The following is a 27395-nucleotide window of genomic DNA, read 5'->3' on the forward strand; positions in this document are numbered from 1 at the left end:
ATCTCATTGTCTCTTTTATTTAAAGAGGTGCATTCATATGCATTTGTTTCAAAATTATTTTTTGCCTATTCAACTGTAGTATCCAGTATTTTGCTCATAATTGTGATATTCAGTTTTAGCAACTCACCTTGAGTTCGGTTCTCAAATTATGATCAATACACTGAAGCCTGACACTCCTCTCCAACCATACACACGCACACACCGACACACACAAAATTTCACCGACCAGCTTATAGTGGTTTGTGACTTTACTGTACACAGTGAGAAACAATATAAAAAGAAAAATGATTGTGCCTCTAGAGAGATCACACATCTCTCTGTGATAGCTTTTGTTCATAATACAGTAAATATTCAAATCAGGATACACAACTAGTCTCTATGCATACTCAAGAGGTGAACATTCATACATAATTCTAATTCTTTTTATAAACAATTTTTTTTTTCCAACTGAATTTTGAAAAAAGAAAAAAAAATCAAAGGAAAAATAGGAGAAAAGAAATTACAGGAATAGTTTCAGATTTTTTTTTTTTTTTTTTTTTTTTTTTTACAGTTAGACCTCTGTTTACTTTCAAACCAGTTGATTCTGATTCTAGCTTTGTGTTTTTCCCCCTTAGAGTCATCAGTACATGCTGCCATAAGTGAAAACCCCTAGATCAGTAAAACCTCTAGACGAGATACAACAAACATATGTTGACTTTGGGCATTTATTAAATCATATGGTATGTGTTCAAGCAGAGATTATTTGATACCCTATACTAGAATGCGAGTATACAGGCCCGTGTCCCTCTGTGAAACATGCCAGCATGTATCTGAGTTACACAGCAGCTAGAGGAGAAAAAGACAAGCATGAAACCAGTGAGTTAGACGTCAGACTGAGAGTTAAACGGATTAGAAATGTGAAAGAAAGGTGAAAAGGTCTGTATGTGGATCAAAAGTCCTAGACTATGAACATAAAATAAAAAAAATACAAACAAAAATGCAGCTGATTATTGTTTCAGAAGTTAACATAAAACATTTACTTTTCTCCACAGATGAGAACAATGTAGCAAACTGTATAAAATACCCAAATTCACAAATAAGAGAGTCTTCAGTCCCATTGTCCCAATGACCCTGTGGTATTAGAGAGAAACAGCACTCTTCAGATATAAAAATAGAGTTCGTCTTTTAAAATCCCCTTAATATGTGAGAAATAATGCTGTTCCTCTTGTAAGAGAAGACAGCACCGCTCTCTGATCACCTCCGTCGACCCCTTTAGGCTTTCGTATATTTTGCATAATTTGTCATATATTTCCTTCTTGAAAATTTTGCAATTAAAACCATAAATACATACCTTACATTGGACAACAGAAAGAGGGACGGAACAAAACGCAGTAGCTTCCGAGCAGAACGACAGTAGCTAAAATCAAACGAGGAATATTTCAGTCCATTTCAAAAGAAGGTAGAAAAAAACGAAACAAAATCTCAATCAAATGTCCGTGTCCAACCTAAAAAAGAAGAAAAAGGGACAAAACAAAAGCATCGAGCATTAACGAGTAAAAATAGATGGCGTGATCAAACCAAACATGGAGACAGGAAGACAGCGTTGCTACAAATATAACGCTAACATCTACACGAGACCCTGTATACCTCCGTGTGGTGTGACTTTATATGCTCAGTTCACGCCTACAGATATGGCACTACGTCGTCCCTCGCAGCTGGAGCGAGGCCCAAAAGAAGACTCACATCCTCAGACCCACTTAGCGTGGACAGAACGATCATTTTGCTCACAGGAACCCACTAACCTCATTGTGTCCTGTGCTGTATGCCAGCTTATTTAGTCCCCCGTGTGCCAGGTGGCCCATACTGAGTGCGTTTCACTTCCTCTGTCTTTACCAGATGACGCTGGAGATGCTCGTCTCTCTGGGCAGCAGCGGGAGCATGGCGTTGTTGGCGTGGTGCTCGTCCAGGCTGTGTTGACGCAGGTTCTTGTTGTTGACGGGCCGCTGGCCGTTCAGGAGGGTGAGGGGCAGGTTGCAGTAGGTGTGCTGGGGTGGCAGAGTGCCTCCGGCCGTGAAGGGCAGCTCGTAGTCGTAGCTGCGGTAGTGCGAGTGTTTCTGCCGTGCCAGCGAGTGCGAGCGGTACGAGCTCCGCAGGGACGGGCGCAGCTCGGGGTGAGCCGGAGCCAAGGCGGCGGACGTGGCCGTTGCCATGGAGATGGCCGAGACGGTTTGCAGGTCGGCGAAGGGGCCGGGTTCGCCGGCGTCCAGCGCGTGATTGGTGAGGGTTTGCTGGGGGCGGCGGTACGGCATGGTGTAGCGGAGCTGCTTCCAGAAGCGCGAGCCGGGCTTGTTGCTCTGCGGGCCGTTCCAGTGCACCACGCTCAGGCATTTAATGGACTGTTTTAACTCCTCCACCTCCTGGTAGTTAATGACTGCTCGCAGATCGGCACACTCAATTAGGATCACTTTAATGTCCCCTGAAACCAGAGAGTTGCGTAGACGGGACTCCAGCTCAAATATACTCCACCCGCGGCGCAGCACGTAGCTCGGGGTCAGCACGATGATCAGGCGTTTACTCATGTCTACGCAGCGGGACACGTCCTCTATGTAAGCTACATGACAGACAAAGAAGAAAAAAACTGTAATACCAAAATCACAGATTATATGAGGGCTGAAAAGAATGCTCATTTCAAGACAAACACACATTTAAGACACAACAACCACAGTCATTCATGAACAATAAGCTATGTGTGCGCGTGTTTTTGCATTCAAACAAAGCTGTACCTCTAAGAAGATGTGTGTCATCCTGGTAATGTTGACTGCTCATACCTGGACATAAACATTCAGCTTTCAGACAAAGCACACATACAGGGCAAAAACACCTGACATATGACCAAAACAAGCACAGTGTTACATAAACCGTCTCTGGTGGCTAATAAAATATATATATCATTATTATTTTGGTACTTGCCCACATTTGGTATATTAATAATACCGGTAGTTAAATTATCATTGGGTTCTACAGAAAGTTTTCACACAAAGTTTTAAGACTAAAAGTTATTTAGTTTTTTTAACTAAGCTTTTTTTCTAGTCAACATAAGGCTTTCTGATCATATTAATGCTGATGAGGGAGTTTAATTAGTTTTAATTACAAATGATTAAATTACTCTGCAGTATTAGAAAGCAAGGTAAATCCAGTGCTGCGCATGTTTATGAGATGAAAATGTCACACTTCATTATGAATGAGTTTTCATTAGCTCTGTACAATTAGTGCTGTTTGTCAAATCTGTCCATACAACTTTTTTTTTATGATTGTTGTGGGTTTCTGAATACACTCCTAAAACTTCACAATAAATTAATTTCTCTGATTATTTCTGAGAACATTTGGCTTGTGCTAATGAAAATGTTTTACACATTTAAGACAACATTTACAAACACACTAACAAAGACATACATGCATTCACACAAAACACACATTCTGCACATACTGCTGGTAGGAATGAGATCTCGGTCAGGGATGAAGAGTTTGTATCCATAATGTTTCTCCAGGACGTCAGGGAGAATCTCCAGAGCAAAGCGTTCCTCCTCCTGTAGTTCCTGACCCCACTGATCCAGCTCCACCTTACTGTAGGACAGGTACGCATCGTACTCTTTATTTTCTGAGGAGAAAAGAAAGAAAGAAAGAAATTAGAGGGTTTAACAAAATATTTTGGAAATTATTCTGATGAAAAAAGAGTCCTAATTACATACAGTAACAATCAGGATCAACAAATATGTAATTGCTGCAGTGTTGTGCTCAGTAACTCCTGTAGGGGGAGTGTGTGGCTTTACCTCCGTCTGTATCCTCCCCACCAAAGTGATGCCTGTAGCAGAGCAGCAGTTCAATCCTGTAGCATTTATACACAGACAACAACAACGCCAACAGCAGAAGAATCGCACCCAGACCACCGGCCAACTCAACAGTGTACATCAGCTCCACTGAGAGACACAAAATCAAAAGAGAGACAAAATAAAGTTATATAAGCTGACAACTCATGCTAGAACACATTAACATTAGCATATCATGTATTTAAACTCTCCAGCCTGTACCGGTAGCATGAGCACTGGGATTAGCAGCAATTCCACATACTACAAATCAAAGAAAACAATGGCATTGCCATCATATTTGTGTCCAATAAACATGGTATTGTTACATAGTCATCTCATATAATGGCCCCTCTGTTTTTTATTTATTTAAATAAATGCTGTAGAGAGCAGTGCCCATACACTTTTTTTAGCAGCCTTGGTTCCAGAAGTATTTTTCCCACATATATATATAAAAAGTCTTCGTTTAAGAGTAATAAGCCATTAACCAAACCAACTAGCTATGAGCTTTGAGGAATCACATTATAAACTTTGATTTGAACAAAAAAGTATATGAAAATCGAACAAAAAGACAGGTACAGGACTTCACGTCATTCATTACCCACAGATCTAGCCAATCATCACTCGACATCTGGACATTGGCAGATACTGATGCCAGCGGTTACCCCCATCCCTCCCCACCACCACCAGGTCAGTCCCTGTCCATCCATCGGGTGTAGGCTCCACCCCTGCCTTCATCTTCAGGCAGGGACTGCAAGTTTCCGTTACCCTCCGGATTTGGACTTCGGACGGGGTCTATTTGATACTAATTTGCATACAACTGTTAAATAAATCTTATTCATATGTTCTCTTGCCTGCTGAGTCTTTCTGGTAGAACTACAATTCCATGAAGCATTGTGAATGAAAATCGAATTAAAAATGAGATTGGTGGAGATTCTCTGCAGAATCATGGGTAAGTAAGTTCACTAGGACTTTTTTCCCTAGGAATTCCGCTGTTAGTTGAATGCTGGCTGGTGGCTCAAACAAAAACATATACCATCAATTAACAACCTCGCAGCTTACAGTAGATCTGTCTTTGAAGGTTTAAGTTTAATTCCCCAGTGGTGAAAATGAACGGGAGTTTTACTTACTGAACATTCTATTACAGAAACATTCCAAGTATATAATACTAGTTCATCTGTTTTGTAACCATGGCAATATCAGTTGGAAGATTCAAATCTAATTTAAGACTTAAGTAATTTTGAGCAATATGGTCCCTGATCCCTAGCATAGGATTCTAGGTTTGCTGTCATCAGGCTTCTTGGCGAGCCAAACCGGCAAGTCTTCCTTTGACAATTAGCTTCTCAAGCAAATCTACCAGTCAGATCAGCACCAAACCAGCCTGGACCAGCACGGAAATTCATGCTGCGTTAAGGACATACACGAGGGGTGAGAAATGCAAAATGACTTCAGAATGATTAAGTGCTAATGATGTTCATATTGTTCAAAGCTCCTCTGCGCTACAGCTAATGGAGGAAAATACGCAAGATATACTCAGATGCTTCAGAGAAGCTGAAAGATTGTGAAAGCATGTTTGTTTGTGTGCTCAGCAATGAGCTGAAGGAGAGAGAGGGGGTGCATATGGAAGATTTGGTTTGTGTGTGTGTGTGGCTTTGAGATTATCTGCAGAAATGTGTGTACAGCTAAGATGAGTTGAAAGAGAGAGAGAGAGAGAGAGAGAGAGAGAGAGAGAGAGAGAGAGAGGAGAGAGAGAGAGAGAGTGAGTGTGTGTTTTTTCATTTGTGTGTGTGTGAGAACAGTTGAATGGGTTTTGAGTTGGGCTGAGAGGGAGAGAATGTGTGTGAACTGCTGAAGCTGTCTCCTCCTCTGAACTGCCATTAAAAGAGAAGATAGGAAGCCTTCAAAGTAGCTCTCTTTAAAAGAGAGTGAATTTTAGATGCTGATGCATTTCCCTAAAGGAGAGAAAGAAAGAGACAGACAGAGAAGAGGAGGGAGACACAGGAACATGCTGTGCTGTTTATGTAAAGAAATCCCACAGCACATTAAAGGGATAGTTTACCCAAAAATGAAAATCCTGTCATCATTTACTCACCCTCATGTCATTCCAAACCTGTATGAATTTGCTTCTATGGGACAAAAAAGGCGTGGCTTTGAAGAATGCCCAAGCTGCTCTTTTTTATTTACATGCACAAAAGTATGGTCACAGTAGGTGACTAGAGTCTGTCAAAATACTGATTTTATTTGATAGAACAAATATGTTATAATTTTCAATAATATGTTGTTCAATATTCATTCATTCACTTATACGACTCTTTAGGTCGTATTGTGGTGCCCCCCAGAATGTGATTTTTAATCCTCACCAATCAAAGGACTCGCAGAATTTGGTAACTTTACCGATGATCACCCGCAATTGTGGCTGAGCTGGGCTCCCATCTACTGTATCTTTTGCCGTACTGTGGAGAACTCGTTCAAGAAATCTTGATAAAACGAGATTCTGTTCTAAAACATCAGGTCCACTTTTTGCACCGCACGTCTACTGGCAACCAACACCTGTTTTTTTCCCCCGAAAGTTGGAACCGAACAATAAGCGGACAGAGTCGACCAATGCCATCAGTGTTCAGTACAGAGATTTGATGAGCTCCCTCCAATTTAACCAGACCCAATTTGGTTTCAAACCGAGGAACTTCGGCAGCCATGACTAAAGAAACAAGTCCGGGTAGATACCTTCAGCATTTTCAGGCAGGCCAACTGTTTTGATAAGAAATCTTTCTTGTGCACCAAATCAGCATATTAGAATAAGTTCTGAAGGAGCATGTGACACTCAAGACTGGAGTGATGTTTATTTATTTTATTATGGTGTTTTTTTTTAATATGACAGCCCCTGGTCAATGTCTGCTGAAGAAGATCAGCCTTAACATTCTTCAAAACATCTCTTGAAAGTCATACAAACAGCATAAGAGTGAGTAAATGACAGAAGTTTCATTAGGAGTGAACTGTTCCTTTAACCGAGAAGCAGCTGGTATGACTCAGTCGATTGGGTTCATGTGTGTTACAGTTGAATGTGTTACCTCGTTTCCCAATCTGTACGTTGGCTTGTCGTCTCCCATTGCCGTTTTCCGCATAACAGGAATAATTACCCAGATCTACCTCCTCCAGTGAGTCTATGGTCAGAGTAATGGACACTTCCTGTTCACCCAGGTGTTCTCTGACGGTCCTGGTGGAGAGAACGAAACAATGAGCCATTGTTCACCATGGGCTGTGGAATCAAAGTTTTTTTAATTAGCCCCTTTTAACAGAGGATTTTGGGGATAAATTTTAGACTGAGCAGCTTGTTGAGATTAGACATTTTGGGAGGAAGGGCTTTGGGTTTGGTCGGCACTCAACAAATGGGGCTCTCATTTAATTATAACAAAACATTCAGTCTCTTGTTTGTCCTGGCTGAATCATTTGAAACTGAAATTTCATTTAAAAGATGCTGACATCGCTGCTCCTTAACTGCATGTAAATGCAAATGCATTCGGCGCATGGTGCGCGATACATTTTGCTGTGTTATTAGGATGTATTCAGAGCCGCTCTGATCCAGCTCTCTTTCAGACAGGGGAATTAATAATAGTGTGTCATCACAGCGACCACCCCTGCTAGATATAAATAGGCTCATATACAAGCTTGTGATATCAGTAATTGAAAATGTACTGTCGACATCTCAGTGAACATTTAAAGTGTGCTTTACGGTGCACCATCTATCGTATTGAATAAGCGATTTCACAGTGGAAGCTAGTTTTAAAAGCAACTGTTTCTTGAATTCCATTACAAATCCGTGAGGTGGAACAGTAATAGTAATACATTGGAACTTTGATATATACCATGGTACTGAATTATAACCTTATTCTTTTACCATGGTATTTTACACTGAACTCAAAAGTATGGCCAAAATTGTATTTTTGTTAATAAATAGCCAGAATAAAATGACCCACCAGCTAAACCATCACAAACTGTAAATATAAATGTTAAAATATTTTATATTGATTAAAAAAAACTATAAGTCTAAGCTGCTTCTATACACCTAATGCGCAATATTCTTGCAATTCTCCTGTTTGCACATGCTTTTCAGTGAGACATCCTCAATTCAGGACATGGCCTTTTTTATTAAGGATTTTTTTTTGTAGCAAAACATGTTTACTCTCGCTTCCATTGTGTTCCTCCTTACTTGATTTCACTCTCTCGAATGCGACTCTGGTCCATGTCCTCAATGAACTTCTCTCCTTTCATCCAGTAAACAAGTGGACTGATGTCCCCACTGTACCCGAAGAAGGCTCGGCACGTCAGGTTCAGCATGCTTCCTGCAGGGGGAAGCGAGGTTTGTGATTACACATTGATACCAAACTTCTGTTTTCTGTATTCAATCGTTTCTCTGCCCAGGGATTGTTGTCTTATGTAAGAAAATGTAGGGCCCATACTGTGTTTGTGAAGCCAGAGACAATTTCCCTGCACCGGCCACTAGGGGGTCTCCATGTAATCAATGGCAGCTGACAAGCTCACAATGGCATATTGTAGGTTAATGAGACTCACCAGTGTGCTTTAAAAAAAGACAGAAAATCATGTAGTATACTATTTCCTACTGAGAGCATATAAAATGCAGTTTATTTTCAGTTCTTCGAATTTAATTTCTATAAGATTTCTTTTAAACACCCTGAAAGGGATAGTTGTTCACCCAAAAATTAAACTTCTGTCAACATTTACTCACAATTATGTTCCAAACCTGCATGCATTTCGTTCTTTTGAAGAAAAGAAAGAAAGCATGCTATGAAGAATGTTGGCAATCAAACCGTTTCAGTTCCAATTGACTTCCATTGTATTTTTTTTTTTTCATGCAATTGACACATGAGAACCAAACTGTTTGGTTTCTCAGAATATCTTCTTTTATTTTCCACAGAAGCAAGTGAGTCATACAGGTTTGGAATGACATTATGATGGAATTTCCATTTTTGGGTGAACTGTGCTTTTAAAGCATTACATTTATTCTGCTAAAACAAGACTCTTTAACAGGGGGTGAACCTTAGGAGTGTGCCAATTATTGATCACACACTTTTTTGTGTGTTGTAACGCAAAGTTGAGATGTTGCCCAGAGAGAAAAACAATAGGTGTCGGAGGAAAAGATGCAGCACGAGAGATGATGGCGTATTTTCCCGTCCGCATACATGGGGATCGAGTGAGAAAAAGTATACAAAACATCCAACTCTGGTCACAAATATAAAAGGAAATAAAAGAAAGAATAAAAAGGTCGGTAGAGCGGTTATCTCTTCTCCTCACCTGTCAAATCTGACACTCTACGCACATGCGCAGTTTTCCTTTCCTCAGATTACAATAAAAGCACAAAGTGACCGTTACAGTGTGTGTGAAAAAGTGTTATACAAAATATGCTTCAATCTTATAATTGATCATTTTAAATGATCATAAGCCAGTTAAAATGCTACACTACAATGTGTAACAGTGGGTTCCTGTTCTGTCTCTATCCATCCGGTCTTAAAAAAGGTTGAAGAGCTCTTTTTTAAAGTATTTACATAGTGTACAAATGATTGATGTACAGTATTTCCTTCAGATAGCATATAAAATGTACTTATTCCCCCTTTCACTTTTAATTGAATTTCTTTAAGTTTACTTTTAAACACTTTCAAAGCTTCAGTATCAGTGAGATACTTGTAAAGCATGAGTCTTTAATGGGGGTCTGCGAACCCTAAGGGATTGGGAAATTATTGTTTGATCTCAAGCTAATTTTTATGTGTGTGTGTGTGTGTGTCGGGGGGGGGTTATAGAAAAGAAAATATCAGCATTGCATTAAAAATTAAAACACAAAACTGAGAACTACAATCCTCCAAAACAGTGAGTTTATTTATTACTTTATGAACATGTTTATCCTCAGTGGTTTGAAGTGCTATTTCTATCCTTCTTTAGTTGTGGTTGAGGTGGTATTTCCGCCTTAAGGTTGTGATGTTTGTCAGTTGTATGACGTTAATTAGGCATGTCTGTAGACTAGCAACGAATAAGGCCCAGCACCAGGGAAAATCTTGCTCCAGGCCCCCAAAACAACCCAGAAATAGTGTCTGTCTCTCACCAGGATGTGAAGCACATGCAGAGCATCTGATCAAAGAGATACTGAGACCATGAGTGTGTAAAACAGCACCATACACGCACACTGTGAATGACATCACGTCACAGAAATTGAACTGATACTGGATTTGATGTGTTGTTGACATATAATAATAAACACAAATTACATTTCTGGAATGCTAATGTTTAGACATTCACAGTTTCAGACCTTTGAATCAATTACATTTACATTTAATCATTTAGCAGACGCTTTTATCCAAAGCGACTTTCAAATAAGGGAAAACACAAGCTATTTATCATTCAGGAGCCAGCGACATTAGCGGTGCCACAATAAGAGTAAACAAAAGCTAGAGCAGAAGTATAACTGCAAAAGAGCAGAGAAAAGAGATTTGAATTTGATTAGGATGTCAGTGGAGCAAGACCGAGAGGGGCGAGACGTCGGCCCTCTCCGGTCTGTTAATGACCAGATACATTGGCGTCTTCTTAAATCGCGCAGGCTTAATTGAGCTAGATTGAAGGCTGGCCAAAACAGCACTGCAGTGCTCCAGTCTCAAAATGACAAGATCCTGGATTAGGAGCAGCCCCTGTATGGGACTGCACACACTGAAACACCCAAGCAACCACCCACAACCACAAAGAAACAAACTAACAACCACTCAGAACACCAGCAACTGCATACAATTGAAATACTGTTATTGCACAAACCTTATGTTTAGTTAGTTTTTTTAATGACTCAAAGCAGTCCATCTGTCTGTCTGACTGTACTATCTTTTAGTCTAACTGATCAACCTGACTTTTTTTCATGGATGCTGAAAAATCTGACAGACGTCCATTGAAACTTTTTGGTCTCTCAAGTTTTTTTTTGGTTTTGTATCTTTCTCTCAAACCCATAATGCTCTATAAATGTCAAGGATTTTTAAAGCATTTTTTTTTTACTCTCAGGAAACAACTTTTCTAGGTATTATGAATCAATGCTTCTAAGGCAGAGATATTCCTTTGAAATTCCTCAAATGCTATGTTTTGTTGTTTTTCTTCTTTCTATATATTTTGTGCAATATCTTTAGCCCAAACTGTTATGTAAACAGTTATCTACACTATCGTTCAAAGTAATGGGGTTGGTAAGATTTTCTAAAATTTTTTTTACTCTTATGCTCACCAAGGCTGCATTTATTTGATCAAAAATACAGTAAAAACAGCAATATTGTAAAATATGATTACAGCTTATAACTGTTTTCTATTTAAATATATTCTAAAATATAATCTATTCCTGTGATGCCAAAGCTGAATTTTCAGCATCATTACTATAGTCTTCCGAGTCACATTTGGTGCTCAAGAAATATTTCCTACAATATTCAATGTTGAAAACAGAAGTGCTGCTGAAACTGAGATACACATTTTTTAGGAGTTCTTTCTTACATCTATTTGCATAGAGAATTCTCATTGGTCTAATCATGCGTTGTGTGTTTATTCTCGTGTACAGCAGTGTATGTGCTGATTGCCATGACAACAGCAAAGCGGCTCTGGTGCAACATAACTATGTATGTGTAAACCCAAGCTTAACTAATACTTTAACAATATTAATTTGCAAGCTCTGGTATTTCCTTTAGAAATTGTTGTCTCCTCTGTTATCGCCACAATCTCGTCTGCCTCCTAATCAGGGGATAACGCACAACAGATATGGAATAATTGAGTAATTTCAACACATCATTTAGGAAGCCGCTAGAAAAAGCTGATGTTTAATAAGGTCTGCCACCAGAGAGAGCTCTAAGCTCTATCCAGGGCCATTTTGCTGTTTTGAGTGTGTTTGAATGAAAGGCAAGTGTACTGAGCTGTTAGCTTGCGGTGTTTCGCTCCATTTACCAACACAGCCGAAACACTGACCAAGCATTCCTTTGCACACACACACACACACACACACACACACACACACACACACACACACACACACACACACACACACACACACACACACACACCCACACACACACACACACACACACACACACACACACACACACACACACACACACACACACACACACACACACACACACACACACACCCATGAATGAACGAATAGAGACCTACGTCAACATTATGACCTTCACTGAGAATTCACTTCACTTAAAGAATAAATCTCACTGCACTGCTGCTTTAGTTTAGCAGACTGAATGCACAGATTTCTTTGTATCCATCTTTTTTCTCCCCTCCTCCAATTCTTCAGCTGATTTGTTCCTCAGCAGTGCAACCCAACGGGGACATGTAAGACTTTAATTATCTGTATAGAATAGGGCTTTGTGAACAGGTACTCCTCCGCAGATCCTTTCATACTCCCAGTCCTCCTCTCATCCTTTCTTTCTGATGTCATAATAGAGACCCTGCCTCAGCACCTCTCTCACCGATGTTACAGCGTGTGTGTCTGACACTGAAAGAGTGTGCAAATGAGAGAGAAAAGACAATTAGTGCAGTTTAATCCATTTTTTAGAGCTGTGAGCACATTTGAATTGTAAAGGGAGATTCGTGAACAAAGAAAAAGTTTTCTATTATAAATCACAGACTCACACACACATTCGATTTCAGCACTAACTATTCTAGAGGGTTTAAAATGGTCCAAAAGCACACACACTGACACATATGTGTCCCCTCCCCCTCACACAGGCGGCATTTCTCCAGAGGATCTGTTTCAATCTCCAAATAAATCTAAATCCAGATATATCAACACGTCAGCAGGCCCTTACGTATTCAACCCACTGCTTCTATTCTTCTCTCTCAGCATTCTCTCTCTCTCTCTCTCTCTCTCTCGCTGTACAGCTTTCTTCCGCTGACAGCGGGATCAAACTCCGTCAGACCCCTGGGAGATCATGTGTGGAAATCGCACGCGTCACATGACTTCCTGTTGGTATGTGACTATAGCACAAGGCTGATTAACTGTGGTAGGCAGTTTTGGAGATTAAATCACATTAGGATGGACTGAGGAGTCAATAGGATAGTCAATTCAATATTCAAATGTGAGAACCAATTCAGTTTGCCTTTAAACAAGGTTCAAGGTTTGGCTGGTTAGCAAAAGTAGCCATATATTCTGACAAATTTTTTTTTTATATATATATTATACACATATATACCATTCATAAGCGGGTAATACTTTTTAATGTTTGGGAAAGAAGTCTCTTATGCTCACCAGGGCTGCATTGAAAAAAAAACCAATACAGTAATATCAACAATCTAAAATAACTGTTTTCTAGTTTAAAATGTAATTTATTCCTATTATGGCAAAGCCATTACTGCAGTCTTCAGTGTCACATGACCTTTCAGAAATAGATATAGAGAGGTTTGGAATGACATTGTAAGTGATTGTTGGGTTAACTATTCTTTTAAAGGTACTGTATCTTTTACTATTTGTATTTAATAGGATTCACATTCTCTTCAGTTTCTTTCAGCTTCTAAGAGCCAGCAATGAGGTCTGTGCGCTCAAATCCCCAAAAGGAAAGATAATAAACCCTGGATATCTGACAAACTGCCAGGATGGACACAAATGAGGTGTTTTTTTGGGCTGCAAATATGATTTGATCTGATTATTCTTCGAGCTCAAGCTGGGAAAATAAATAAAAATGACAGTTTGTTCAAGTATGTGTAACTCCTAACAGTTTGTAGATGACTGACTGTGAAATGCTCTGTGTTTGACACGTGCAAGTGTGTGTGAATGTGTTTGTGTTTAATACTCCTCTTTTCTGAATGCAGGTGAGTAAGAGTCTGTTAACAGACTGACAGGAGGTTTATGTATGGTTTAAGCTACGCCTGAAACTAAACCTCAGCAGAAGGTAGGCCGGGTGTTGTGGAATGTCAGATGAAAGGATTTCTTCTTATTAAAGTGAAGGACAGAGATCAAACAATATAGAGAGACGCAGAGGATATTGTGTCAAGGGTTAAGAATCAAAGAGAGGTGCAGAGACAGATTCAAGTAGAAAGTGAAATGACTCTGTATTTGTTGTGTGCAAGAACTGAATGATTGGTTATGAATGCCTCAAACACCCATGCCATTTTCTCCTCGGCCACATGAGAGACTTTTGACTATCTACATAAAACCTGTGTCCATTTTGCTGTTATTCTGGACAGGACCAGCCCACTTAGAAAGGAAGATATTGTCTAGAGACGACATATATGACCAACCAGCATTTATTTCTCTCCGTCTGACCAGAATGATTCTGAAACTGGAAATTACCCAAACACAAAGTGAAATATACAGGATTCAATGCTATGAACCTCACAAACAATGGCAAATTTAATTATTAGTTATTATTACTAACAAACAAATAAATAAATAAAACAAAATAACCAATTAAAACCAACACAAGACTGCAATTTGTCAGACTAAGTAAGAAATGTATCTTGCTTATCAGCTCACAATTATAAAAAAATTTAAGTGCCCCAATTATACTTTCCCCCCGAATATTACATTTCATGCATCAAAGTGCACTCAAATAAAGTTATTGTCTCCTATAAGAAAGAATCGTAAACCATTCAAGTTTCTCTTCTGTAACATATCTACGGGTTTGTAACAACTAGAAGATGCTGTTTTCGCACTTCCAAAGAATGAAGGACTGGATATGATATGGTAAAACCGACGCCATTGTTACTGTTTATACAAGCTCTGAAGAAGCCTCCGGAGCTGAAATTCAGTTATGGTAATGGCCGTTTTGTTTCTGACACGCCCTGTAAGCAGTAGACCAATCACAACAGACTGAGCCGTCTGACCACTCAGAGCAGAGGAAGCTCTCGGAAAGGAGGGGTTTAGAGCGGCTGAATTCGATGCTTGCAAACCTATTGCAGGAGACCTCCATAACAACATTAAGAACCTTTGAAATAGCACAATAGGGGCACTTTAAATAAATTCATACACCCAAATCCTAACGTAACACCTTACAGTTACAATATGAAATATACATTACACTGAAATAAAACACAATTATTCATTACATTCCTATAACAATGCGATTTCAGTTAGTAAAAGCCCTGCTTATTAGCCAACTGACATGGATCACATTGGGGCAAACTTTGCTAAATTCCTTGCAAATAGACTTGCACTACATCCTTCAGGTCCTACAGCTTTCTTCCTAATTGTAATTTGAAACATTTTTCTCAGATATTAAGCTAAATCTCTCGGAATGAAAGACATATGGGTTTGGAATGACATGGAGGGTCAGTTAATGATCACAGAATTTTGGGTGAACTCTCCTTTAAAAGGGCATACCAAAAATTGGTAGTGCATGAAAGGTCATGGCGGCTCTATCAGGGTCATACGCATGATTAGAAACCATGGCCTTGTGGGCCAAAAATGTGTGACAAAGGACTCTGGATTGGACTGAACACTTCAGAATAGAGATAACGCGACTTCTCGGTCAAGTCATTCCTCTTTTGTGCTCGCTCTCTCTCTCTTCCTCAAATTAAGCTGAAAATGTATGTGCTCAAAAATGTGAAGCGGATAACTACGCTGCTGCTCATTGGCTGTTACGATCCCTCATTTGCCTACTGCGCATTACATACAAATGTTTATTAAACAAAGATTAGATTTAAATTAACAAGAAATGGCACAAAAATAATCATTTAATTCATCATTTAATCCACAGCTGTGGCCAGATAGCTGAAAATGGGCTTGTAAACCACAAAATCTGGTTCCAGGCTATTTAGCCCAACATCCTAACAGCAGAGAAACAGCTTTTGCACATATTCACTGCTTTTGTACTGTTCCTTTAAGGATATCAGTGGCCAATCTTACCCAATAATAAATTTAGATGTTTATTTAGAGAAATGCCCTCATCTCCCGATGGTTGCTAAGCAACAACTGTATTATTTTGGGCAAGGGTGATTAATATTAAGAAGAGTTCTCTGAATACCTCTGCACAAATCCTCCCCACTTCTGCGTTAACGTACGTCTGTGTTTCTCTGTGTGTGTTTTGTGCCATCTGTGAGGAAGCAAAGCAAAGGCACACAGCGAATACATTTAAATCAAGTTAAATTATGTTTAGTTAACCCTCATGTTCATTTGAAATTAAGTTTTTTTTTTACACAAAAAAACCCCATGACTCACATAAATAAGGGTTAATGACAAATAAATCTTAAAAAAGGGTAGATTTTAAAAATCCTTTCAAAATTGATGTAATGCATATTTTTGAGTCAGGAACAATGTTTTTAAACAAATATATATATTATTTAAATATATACATTCTATATAATTTGATTGTGACATGTTAGTAAAGTAACATTTACAGTGTCAGTGCCTAACACATTTTTATTTTATTCATATTAATTCATAATTATTGTATTCTAGTGGCTGATTTAGTATCTTTAGCATCTTATTTGACTTTTAAATACAGAAAAATAATCATACAATTATACCAGTAAATGCATTCAATACAATAACGATTCACAATCTTTTTCAGCCATTTGTTCACTTTTACCTATTATTTGAATGAATGAATGAGGCATTTATATTGCGCTTTTCATATGTACTGTACACCCAAAAAGCTTTACAGTCATGTCGGGGTCTCTATTTGTTCGTTTAAATCAAGAATTTACATAGTTGACAGGGAATATGCTGAATACTGGATTTTTTTTAAATTACATATAACAAATTATTTAAGTGTACCAACCTACTACCCACACTTGAAAGTATCTATTTTGATCAGAATTTGAGAGAGATCTACAAACCTTTTCTCTTTGCCACAAGAGTCAATTGGGGTCCTTTGGATGCTGCATTATCTTATTGTTATTACTTTGTCAATTCATAAAAAAATACCCATGTTTGCATTTGTGCCATTCTGACATTTAGGAATATACAAATTCCCAGATAAAAGTTTTTTAATTATCTCAACAACTTTAGAACTACTGTTATTTATAAAAAAAAAAAAAAGAAATGTCCTATTATTAAATAGTCTTTTTAGCCGGTTCATTTATGCGGATGGTTGCTCCGCCTGGCATTTTGGGGTTTTAAAATAAAAAAATTGGTACCTAAAATAATATTTATTATTTGAATGTACTGAAAATGAATTCAAACTAAATAGGTTAAGTTATAGAATAAGTGATACGTCATTTTATCAAATTATATTAAAAGGAAATCATGAACTTGGACAAAATATGCATGTCATGTCATTGACCCATAACCATCAATAATAGTAGTAGTTATAAAATTAACAATTCAATAAGTCTACCCTAATCTCAACCCAGTACACACATATATAAAAAGCTTTTTTCCCTACACTTTTTCCAGAAATGTATTTAGCAAATTGTTTCAATGTCGATTTGACCTCTTTAAAAACATTTTTGAAAAAATAGAATGAAAGAATTCAAATAAACAACTGACAGGAGTGTACACCAGTAAAAACAAAAATGTTAGCATGTGAAAATTCATTGCATTTATTAATGGTTTGTATCTGGGTTCTCTGAGACTCCAAACAAAAGTAATGAAGCAATTTTTCATAAAAGACGGTTGATGCATGTTATCAAGCTGAAATTTTGTTTATAATCAGATCTCATAAGATTAGAACAAGCAATGGTGTTTCACCCTGATACTTCAATGTTTATTGGTACATTTGTCGAGCCCTAGGGACCCCAAACAGAACATGAGGGTTAAGATAAACTCTCATCAGTCCAAAGCAATGTATAAAACACAGACAGATATTTAAGTCTTTCCTGTATTTGTTCCTTTATATCTGTTCAGCTTGGCTGACTGCAAAGAGAGAGGAAGAAAGGTCACCTTTTTTCCCCTCTTTCCATGTTAAATGTGAATCAGCCCAGTCTCTTTCGGTCTCGGTTTCCCCCCCTTTCTTCGTTTGTTTGCGATTTTGGAGTTTTGCTTTTGTGTGTGTGCGCACACATAGGTGTGTGTGAGTACTCCTGTTGTCATTAATAATGTTGGATGTGATGGTTTCACACACAGCACACTCTATCCGTCTCTCTCTATCCTTCACTCATCATCCCATCATCCCATCATCTCACATCATCATCTGTTCCGCGTCTATGGCAGGGAGCATGAAAAATGATTTCGATAGCTCATCTCTCATAATAAGCATGTTTATAGCAAAGTAATGGCCATATACATCATACATATCACATAGTATTACACAGTGGCATCAACAAATGCTGGAAATAACTAGTATTAGACCAGCAATATCCTCTTACCTGCAATATACTTATAAAACTGTGTGTGTAAGTTTGCATGTGTGTGTGTGTGTCTGTATTTGTGCGTGTCCAATAAGATTTCTGCAGGAAGTGCTCAGCGAGGAGTGATTCCCTCATGAAACGTTCTAAAAGCATTAAATATTCTTCCACCAGCTCAGAATTCTGTCTCCATCTCCCAGAACCTCCTCACTCGCTCTTTAATACTCTTCTTTCCTTGAAAATCGCTCTCTCTCATTTCCATCTGTCACTAAATTTCTTTCATTAGATGTCACCTGCACCTTACATCTGTACGCCACACATTTGAGATTCTGAGTATGTATTTACTGGTTCGTTTTAAAGGGGTCATGAATTGAGAAATAACATTTTCCTTGATGTTTTGACATGAAAGAGGTCATTGTACTGTGAAAACATCCTGTACGTTTCAAAACCTACTTTTTTCGTCCAAAAACAGCTTTTATTGAAAACAAGCTCTGAAAATGACTTGTTTCGGATTTTGTCACATTATGATGTAATAGTGCGACGAAAGACCGCCTCTGCAGAAGAAAACCAATGCCTACTTCTACATCATCACATCTTTGGCCCCGCCCACTGACACGTTAATGAGATGAGAGGAGAGATACTGGATCACTGGATTTTTGTTTTTGTTTAGTAAATTTCACTGTGGATTTTTTGGTAATAAGCAATTTTAGCGCAGGCTTTGCTAACAGCCTTTTACTGTAAGCTATGGACTCGACAGTAATGCCATAACATGTAAGTTACCGTGTTACTTCTAATGCCTAGTCTGGGTAGTGTTTTCTGATAACTAATGGTTCAAGTAAGTCGTTCTTTGTCCAAAAATAATTTATTGCCATTTATGTATCAGTAAATCTCTGGCTAAAACTCCTGTTATAATCAATGATGCTGTCTACACTCATATATTTACATCATGTTTGAACTGTTAGTTATGATGAAATCATTCGTGACTGAGTGCAGAAATCGAGCCGCTCAACAGACAGTCTGTCATCGTCTACAATGCTCATCGCTGCAACCTTTCATGCAACAGGAGTAAATCGAAATATAATGCTGTAATCAACACTTTTCTCCATCAAAAAATAGTAAACGTTTTCGAAAGAGTTCGACATGTAGCTAATACTTATTTCATATGCAAGATGTTAGCCAATCACAGCAGTGGCCGTTTACACTGAAGTCTCTGACGCCCTTGTTGAAATCACATGATCAGCGTAAAAAAATATGTTATATTCAAATTATTGTATACTTTCGCTTATAGAATAAATTAATCGTGGCTGACTGAAAAAAAGTGCATACATCGGTAACTGAAAACCTTCGCGTGATGCGACATCCTCGCCACTAGGTGTCATTACAAGTCCAAGACGACATTAAAATTGACTGAACAATGATTTAATATTAATTACAACTACAACTGTACAATTTACTACAACTGTAACTATTTAAATGAAAATTTCTAAAAGTTCCCATAATGCAACAAAGGATATAGAAAATGTAGATTTCAATTGAATCGAAATTGAGCTGAGAAAAGAGAGAGATGAAACTGAACGGTTTCAAAAACAACAACATTCACAATCACAACACGACAAAGTTCGACTCAGATGGTTTCTATTATACTGCTAAGCTGCCCACAATGCACACACGTCTAAGCCTCAAAATTACTCATCATGTGGTCAGTGTGTCTCCAGTCGATGAGTGGTGTCCTGCTCTCTCTGCTCATTCTGAAGGCAGAACATGGTCAGCTCTGCCACAATATGTTCCAATCTGCTCCTGTTTCCAACATGCCTGGATCCAGAGCCTACGCCAAACAGACAGACGCGGCTCCATCCACCACACACACACACACACAGTTCAGTTCAATGCACACGCTAACAGACTAGCGCACATGCGCGTACAAGCAAATCTCTGTCCATTACATATATTAAAACGGATGGTATGCGTGTGTTAACATGCACAAGGAGCTCGGATCAACACACACACATATAGTGAAATTCAAAAGAAGGCCCAGTGAATGTTTCGGCACCATATGGAGCGGCTATTGTTGGGAGACAACAGCAGATAATTAGCATAGAGGATTTGCATTTATGAGAACGACTTCCATTCAGAGCGTAAACAACATAGCATCATAATGCTGACTATAGCAGCTATCTGTCTAGCAGGGGAACTCCATTCTCAAACGTCAACACACACACACACACACACACACACACACACACACACACACACACACACACACACACACACACACACACACACACAGTGCATAACTGTGCATGGCATGAGTTTAAACATTCTCGATGAGTCTCCTTTAGTAACAGTTTGACGTCTTTTCAATAACAGAAACAGATCACACATTTGTTGAAATTGTTTTGCTTGTGTTTTTGTGAGTAAATCCATTACAATCTCTCTCAGTTTTACTTACACAATTGCTTGCACAAACACAATGCAAATACAAAAACCTCACCGGCTGTGTTGGGAATGGAATTCTACTGTCTGTACGGCTTACTCCGCAGTATATTGCATACTGACAGTAGCCTATTTAAAAATGATAGTATGTGGAAACAGCACACCACATTAAATGGAAAATTCATGGATTAAAAATGAATTGTGCCCCACTATTTGCATGCACTTTCTGCTATTGCTTTGGCACCTGATTCAGTAGCATCACTTCAATTGTCCTGTGCACATTTCCATCAGCAAAAATTGAGTTCAAGTTGTGAAGGGTGCAGCAGAGAACAGCAATTAAGGGTTATTTTGCTGGGACTGTAGAGCAACTCGCTTTTTTTTTTAAATGCCAAAAATGCACTCAACTGCACCAAACACCTGGATATGTGCCTGGTTATAACGCTCTTCTAGATAATTTCATAATTATTTAATTAATTAACTGCTGCCATGATCAGTAGAAAGTGTTCACAAACATTTTTAAGGTAGTATTCAATATACTGCCAGCTTTCTGCATTGTGACAATGTGCCAAACAAAACATTATTTGATGCAAACTGATTTTGTAAAAATAGTATATATCAAACTATGCATTATATACACTACCATTTAAATGTTTGGGGTCAGTGAGTTTTTTTGTGTGAAATAAATTAATACTTTAATTTAGCAAGGATGCTTAAAAGTGACAGAAAATACATTTGTAATGTTACAATATCTGTATTTCTATTTAAAATAAATGCTGTTCTTTTAATCTTTACATTCATCAAAAAATCCTAAAAAGAATTGTAACACTGTTTCCTCAAAACCTTTAAGCAGCACAAATGTTTTTAACATGTAATAATAAGAAATGTTAAGAATAATTTAAAAAATAAGAAATGTTTCTTGAGCATATTAGAATGATTTCTGAAGGATCATGTGACACTGACAACAGGAGTAATGATGCTGAACATTTAGCTTTTCCATCACAGGGATAAATTACATTTTAAAATATATTAAAACAGAAAACTGCTATTTAACACTTTAATTGCAATATTACCATTTTTACTGTATATTTGATCAAATAAATGCAGCCATGGTGCATAAGAGACTTCTTTCCAAAACAATTAAAAAATATTACAGGCCCCAAACTTTTGAATGGTAGAGTACACTGATAAAGTGTATAGCACTTGACAGAAGCAGAAGCACCATGCGTCACTGGTGCCCCCTCAAGATGCCCTGGTTATTTTGAGAAGTGAGTGATGTGACAAGCAGACGCAGCGTTTCATTCAGAAACACTTTGGCTAAAATGGCGCAACTGTTTGAATTTGGTTGAATGTTTAATTCAGCAAGCATTCCAGTCAGCATCTCGGAAACAAATCGTTATTTTTGTTTATTTGTAATCCAGGTTTGTGCAAAATTTTTGGCAGATCCATCAAAAAAAATGAATCAACCAGACAAATCGTGAAAAACCATGATTGATATCGCCTCCAGTTCTTTTGTCACCCTGGAAATAAAAGGTCAAGTCAAGTGCAATGCATCATGGGATACAATATTCCACGCAATGTGCTCTGGTTCTATGCTGCATATTTTTACAAATGCAGTAGGTCATTCGGGTAACCATGCATTCAGAAAATTTGCATACTGTGCACAGTGTACATATTACATACTATGTTCTTTCAAAAATAGCACATGCCTTTGCGAACAACCCCCCCAACACACACACACACACACACACACACACACACACACACACACACGGAAGCTGTTCTTACCGAGCTGCACATCCATGGCGAGAAGCTTGTTTTCAGAGGGAAACAGAATCCTGGGGGGCTCTTCAGTCAGAGGAGCTGAAACAGACACAGAGCGTTATTTTTACTAAGTGACATCAAGCACCTCTGATGAAGCACACACTCTCTCCCTCTCTCTGCCCACACGTTCGTGATTGGATGAGTAAACTCCAGCATCTCGCCATCAACATCTCAGCGAGAATTGTTTTGGTCTCCCCAGTTCTCTCGTTTCTGTTCTTTTTGACTCCCAACCCCACCCCCACCCCCACCCCACCTAAAAATCAATCCTCCCCACATCCCTCTCTCTCCCCATATCTTCCTCTCCCCATGTGGGCATGATGCTCCAAATTCCAGCTCATTTCCTTCGAGTCAGAGGTGTGTACGTGTCTTTCTCTCTGGTGATTATGCTGACTGTGTTTGTTCAGCTTTCCCAAGCACAGGATTGCTGTAGGTAATACTACACGCACCATGCCACTGCATACGTGTGCGTTTGCATTCGGCTTTATGTAACTCTTAAAACTCGAGGATGTATATTTGTGTGTTTGTCGCAGCTCCAGATTGGTTCTGGGCTGTGAGTGTGTGTGTGTGCGTGACGTGGGGGGTGCACTTAATAGACAGCGAGCTGGTGGAAGTTTAAGCCGCGCGATCGCTCATCCAAAATCCAATTTTCACTCGGCGGAGGAAAGCGCACTGGCCCCTCCCGACGGATTATTCCGGGTGACTGACGGATAGCAAACAGCAAATTAATGAATTATGCTTCCAGAATATACACATCTCACTGTTGACCCATGCAGCACATTCCCCTGCTAAAGTTATAAGGGAAATGGACACATTAGAACAGTAAGATGATGTGACTTAAATCACATTATGAGAAAACCAGTATCATGGTAACGGTGTACATAATTTAGTTTTATGCTGAAAAAAAAAAAAAAAAAAAAAAAAAAAAAAATTGTCATCTGGTGCTTAATTTTGGATAATTTAATATATTAAAGGAATAGTTCACCCAAAACATGAATATTTTGTCATTACTTCAGGGCTCAATGCTAATGATTTTTTCTTCCTTAAAAGAAGAAAAAATCCTCCCGGTCGGGCCAGTGGTTAAAATTTTAACTTGCCCTGCCAAAATTTTAACTGGCCCCACAACAAAAAAAAGTAAAAGAAAAGAAAATGCGCCTATAAAACAAGCCTAGTATTGTTCTCGTTATTTTTGATACATGTAACCATAATACATAAGGTTATGACACAAAAAGCTACTAGATTAACTCATTTAAACAGTAAGTAATAAAATGGGAAAAATTATCAAATTACGAGCAATAGCACAAATAAATACAACAGACCAAACATATAAATTAAATAAACGGTGCTTTTCAGGTTTTTGATGTAGGATTAAACAAGGAGATTTTCAGGTGGAGAAATTGTAATCTAATGTAATATAACTTTAGATCAACCTTTATTAAAGTTAATCTGAAGAGCAGATGCATAAATAATGTTTTGAACATATAAAACATTAAATACTGTTATTTGAAATTATTTAAAAAATGAAAAGATACTTTAAATGTCAAATTAAACCGGCCAGGAGGTGGAAGCAAGTCACTGTTAATGAGTGAGTCATTGAGATTCAACCGATTCATTTAAACGGCTGCTTCATTCGTTAAGGAAGCTTTTTAGTGTCTTAATGAGTGAGTCATTGAATAATTGATTCAGCTGATTTGTTAGAAAAGCTGATTCATTTAGTAAAGATACACCGCCGTGTGTTGCTCAGAGACGCAAAACAGTGCTGTGGATTTAGTTTGGAACTATTTTTCGTTGGCGGAATAGAACGAAACAGGCGATTTGATTTCTAAAATGTAAGTCACTTAAAGGGGTGGTTGATTATCACTTCACTTTTCTACCTTTAGTTAGTTTGTAATGTTGCTGTTTGAGCATAAACATCATCTGCAAAGTTACAATGCTCAAAGTTTAAAGCAAAGGAAGATATTTGCTTTTAAACAAATAGTTTTTTAAGGACTAGAACAAACGGCTGGTATGGACAACACGACATTCCTCCCGAGTTAGTGACATCACCAACCCTAGAATTTACATAAACCCCGCCCCTGAAAGACTATTTATAGATTGTCATGACATAATATGCTATTCAATGACTAAAAGATAGTTAACTCCACATCAGCAACATAAATTCATCAACTAACCATTCAGAAATATCCTGTTGCATTCTATATGTTGTCACTTCTTCTTGAGTCTCTCCATCTTTCTGACTCCGGTTTGAACATAAAAGGCTAAAAGTTTTGGAAATTTTCAGTGCATGTCTTTGTGAGGTTAAAGAACACAAGCCGTTGAAGCTCCGCCCCCAGTTCCGTGAGCTGCAGCTCGTTTGCATTTAAAGGGACAGACACAAAATGGTGCGTTTTTGCTCACCCTCAAAAAGTGGCAATTTAAACATGCTATATAAAAATATCTGTATTTATATCAGTATTTTGAGCTAAAACTTCACATACACACTCTGGGGACATCAAATACTTTATACCACCCCTTTAATATGAACTTAATTTTTTATTAAACTGTACATTGTATAAAATCAATGTCACATTTGTAATCATGCTGATATTTGGAGAAAAACGGCATTTTTGAATCTGGGGGCATTCTAAATGCATTTTGATTGACTAAATCACGCCGTAATGTGCACGCGCTCTAGTCTAATCTACCCAGACTAATTTACATCACGTAGTGTGTGCGTGCACTCAATAGGTGTGTATTTGTTTGGTTTTTGTAATGAGAGGGACATACTTGACAATGTCAGATCGTTAAATCAACAATTAGAATATCATAGACGATATCGCACACCCCTACACCACTGGCCCGATCGGGCAAGTGACAGTTCCGTCAACTTGTTACGAGTGTCGTTCACAATGGCCCCGGGCCATGGGGCAGTCCTTATTGCCGAGCCCTGTTAGCCTACTTACTCACCCTCAAGTTGTTTATAATGACAAAATTGACACCCATTTTTGGGTTAACTATCCCGTAAACACATTTAGACTTGTTGTAAAGGGATAATAGATAATAGACATTTTAAAAATATGTAAATTATTTAGCAGAAATAAGTCAATGAAACCCCTTAGTTTTGACCCATCTACTGGGTCGACTAGTAAAATAAATTCAGAAATAAAAGTAGGCTACTTTTAACACGCAGTGGTCAAAATGGATTTACAACAGATTTATTTATTTTAGTAGCCTAAAGCTAGATATGTGGCTTTTGGACAGCAAATAAATGACCACACAACCTTGGTATTTGTCAAAAAACGGTCGGTAATTCAGCTGTGAATTTTTATGTGGGTGGTGGGGGGTAAACTATTACCGTCCGAATAAAGCTTATGACCGGTTTCAGTGGTTTATAAGGTGAAGTGAATTACAACGTCGATTTTGGCTTGTTTCTTCTTCACATAGCCAACAAATGACTTCAGAAGAGTTGTAATACAGCTCACGAGTCTTATAGACCACTTTTATGGTACTTTACTTAAGCTTGTGACCTTCAATGTAACTGCATGGAAAATGGATCCAGCGCAACCTTCAGAATAATCCCTTTGTGTTCCATGGAAGAAAGTCCGTCATATGAGTTTGAAACAACATGGGGGTGAGAAAATGATGAAAGCTCATTTTTAATTTAAGGGTGAACTATTCCTTTAAAATAATTTGTTTTTGAGAATATGAGAGTCTTTAATGAGCCTGTCAAGACTGTAACTATCATAACATGCTTTAAACGCAGCTTGAGGACATGCAGAGATTGAGAGGACGAGAGAAAAGAGAGAAGGCGAGAAAGAGAGAGAGGATGAGTCACCATACAAATTGCTTGCTGTCTGGTAGAACAATTACACAGCTAATCTAAGCAATGAGCAATGTAGTGTTACCACGACTCGAACCCACAACCATGACAAACACCCTCAATATGAAGATGCTATCGTCTCCATGTCTTAAAGTAAAAAGACAGAGAGGAGAATTCACTAAGATTGAATTGCGGCCACTGACAGCACCATTTATTTGCGAACACTGTCTGCATTGTTTGAGCGCCCAATTCACTAACTTCCACAAAATCGGTGCTGAATTTAGATATAAAGGAGGTCTTTGCACTAAAAAGCAACAAAATAGTTAAACATGATTGTGATAGTTAGTGAATAAGCAGCTTTTTTTTGCATTAAAATACTGGATGCAAAAAAGGCGCAACTGTTTAGTGAATCCGTCCCTGAGAGAGAAGAACACAGAGAGAGATGAAAAGAGAGCGATAGAGTGGAAATGTGGGTTGGCTTAGAAGCAAGGGATGAGTGTGACGGAAGGATAGCGTGATGCAGAAGAGGAGAGAAATAAAAACACTCAAGCCAGCACGGTGGGGAGACTGGTTACACTCAGCAGGGGGGAAGCTACAATCCAGAAAAAAATACAAGAATCAGTCCGCTTTTAAATTCCTCCATGCTCTGTTTGTGTGTTATCGTCCTCTTTCACACACACTCACACACATCCGTAGAGTAGCTTCTGTGTGTGAGATGAGTTCACGGAGTTTGAGACTGATATATTGACAGACTGCGAGTAGGAGAGGTGTGATAGCGCAGGATCCCTCTGAGGTTCACAACTCTTTTTCACCAACACACACACATGCACACGCACGCACGCACGCACACAAACACACACACACACGCAAGCACGCACGCACGCACGCACGCAAGCACGCACGCACGCACGCACGCAAGCACATTCAAACTCTCGCAAAATGCTCGAATACACGTATGTAGCCTCAAAAGGTAACTGGACATGCTTAAAAATGTATAAACGTCTATGCATTATATGCACGTTTCCAAGTTGGAAGTCTGAATTCGAGTGCTGCTCTATTGTACTTTCCCAGGCACATTCTGGACATTCTGATTTTACGAATTGAATGGGACACAGCATCACTAGAGCAGATCTGTGTGAAATTGATGGGAACTGACTCCACAGCTCCATTAAAATGATATTGCAATCAGCTGATTGAAAGTAATAGCAAAAATAAGACATTCATAACATTCATAAATCGTT

The 27395-nt window shown here is 38.5% G+C and overlaps 1 protein-coding gene across 5 annotated transcripts in view; it reads right to left on the reverse strand.

The window, feature by feature from the left end:
- il1rapl1a (interleukin 1 receptor accessory protein-like 1a) overlaps positions 1–27395 on the reverse strand; it is a 111589-nt gene continuing 84194 nt past the window's right edge. For 2 of the 5 annotated variants that reach the window (XM_079619407.1, XM_079619406.1), the window contains exons 7-13: positions 22323–22397; positions 8050–8182; positions 6911–7056; positions 3810–3956; positions 3467–3637; positions 2763–2807; positions 4–2590 (exon numbers count right to left, since the gene is read on the reverse strand). In XM_079619407.1, the coding sequence (XP_079475533.1) occupies positions 1869–2590; positions 2763–2807; positions 3467–3637; positions 3810–3956; positions 6911–7056; positions 8050–8182; positions 22323–22397 (1439 nt within the window). In that variant the 3' untranslated portion in view covers positions 4–1868. Of the gene's footprint in view, positions 2591–2762; positions 2808–3466; positions 3638–3809; positions 3957–6910; positions 7057–8049; positions 8183–22322; positions 22398–27395 lie in introns of all 5 variants that reach the window. The other 3 variants (XR_013798423.1, XR_013798424.1, XM_079619408.1) reach the window with 3 other exon arrangements.

The sequence above is a fragment of the Phoxinus phoxinus genome (assembly GCF_949152265.1).
Source record: "Phoxinus phoxinus genome assembly, chromosome: 7".
Classification (NCBI taxonomy): domain Eukaryota; kingdom Metazoa; phylum Chordata; class Actinopteri; order Cypriniformes; family Leuciscidae; genus Phoxinus; species Phoxinus phoxinus.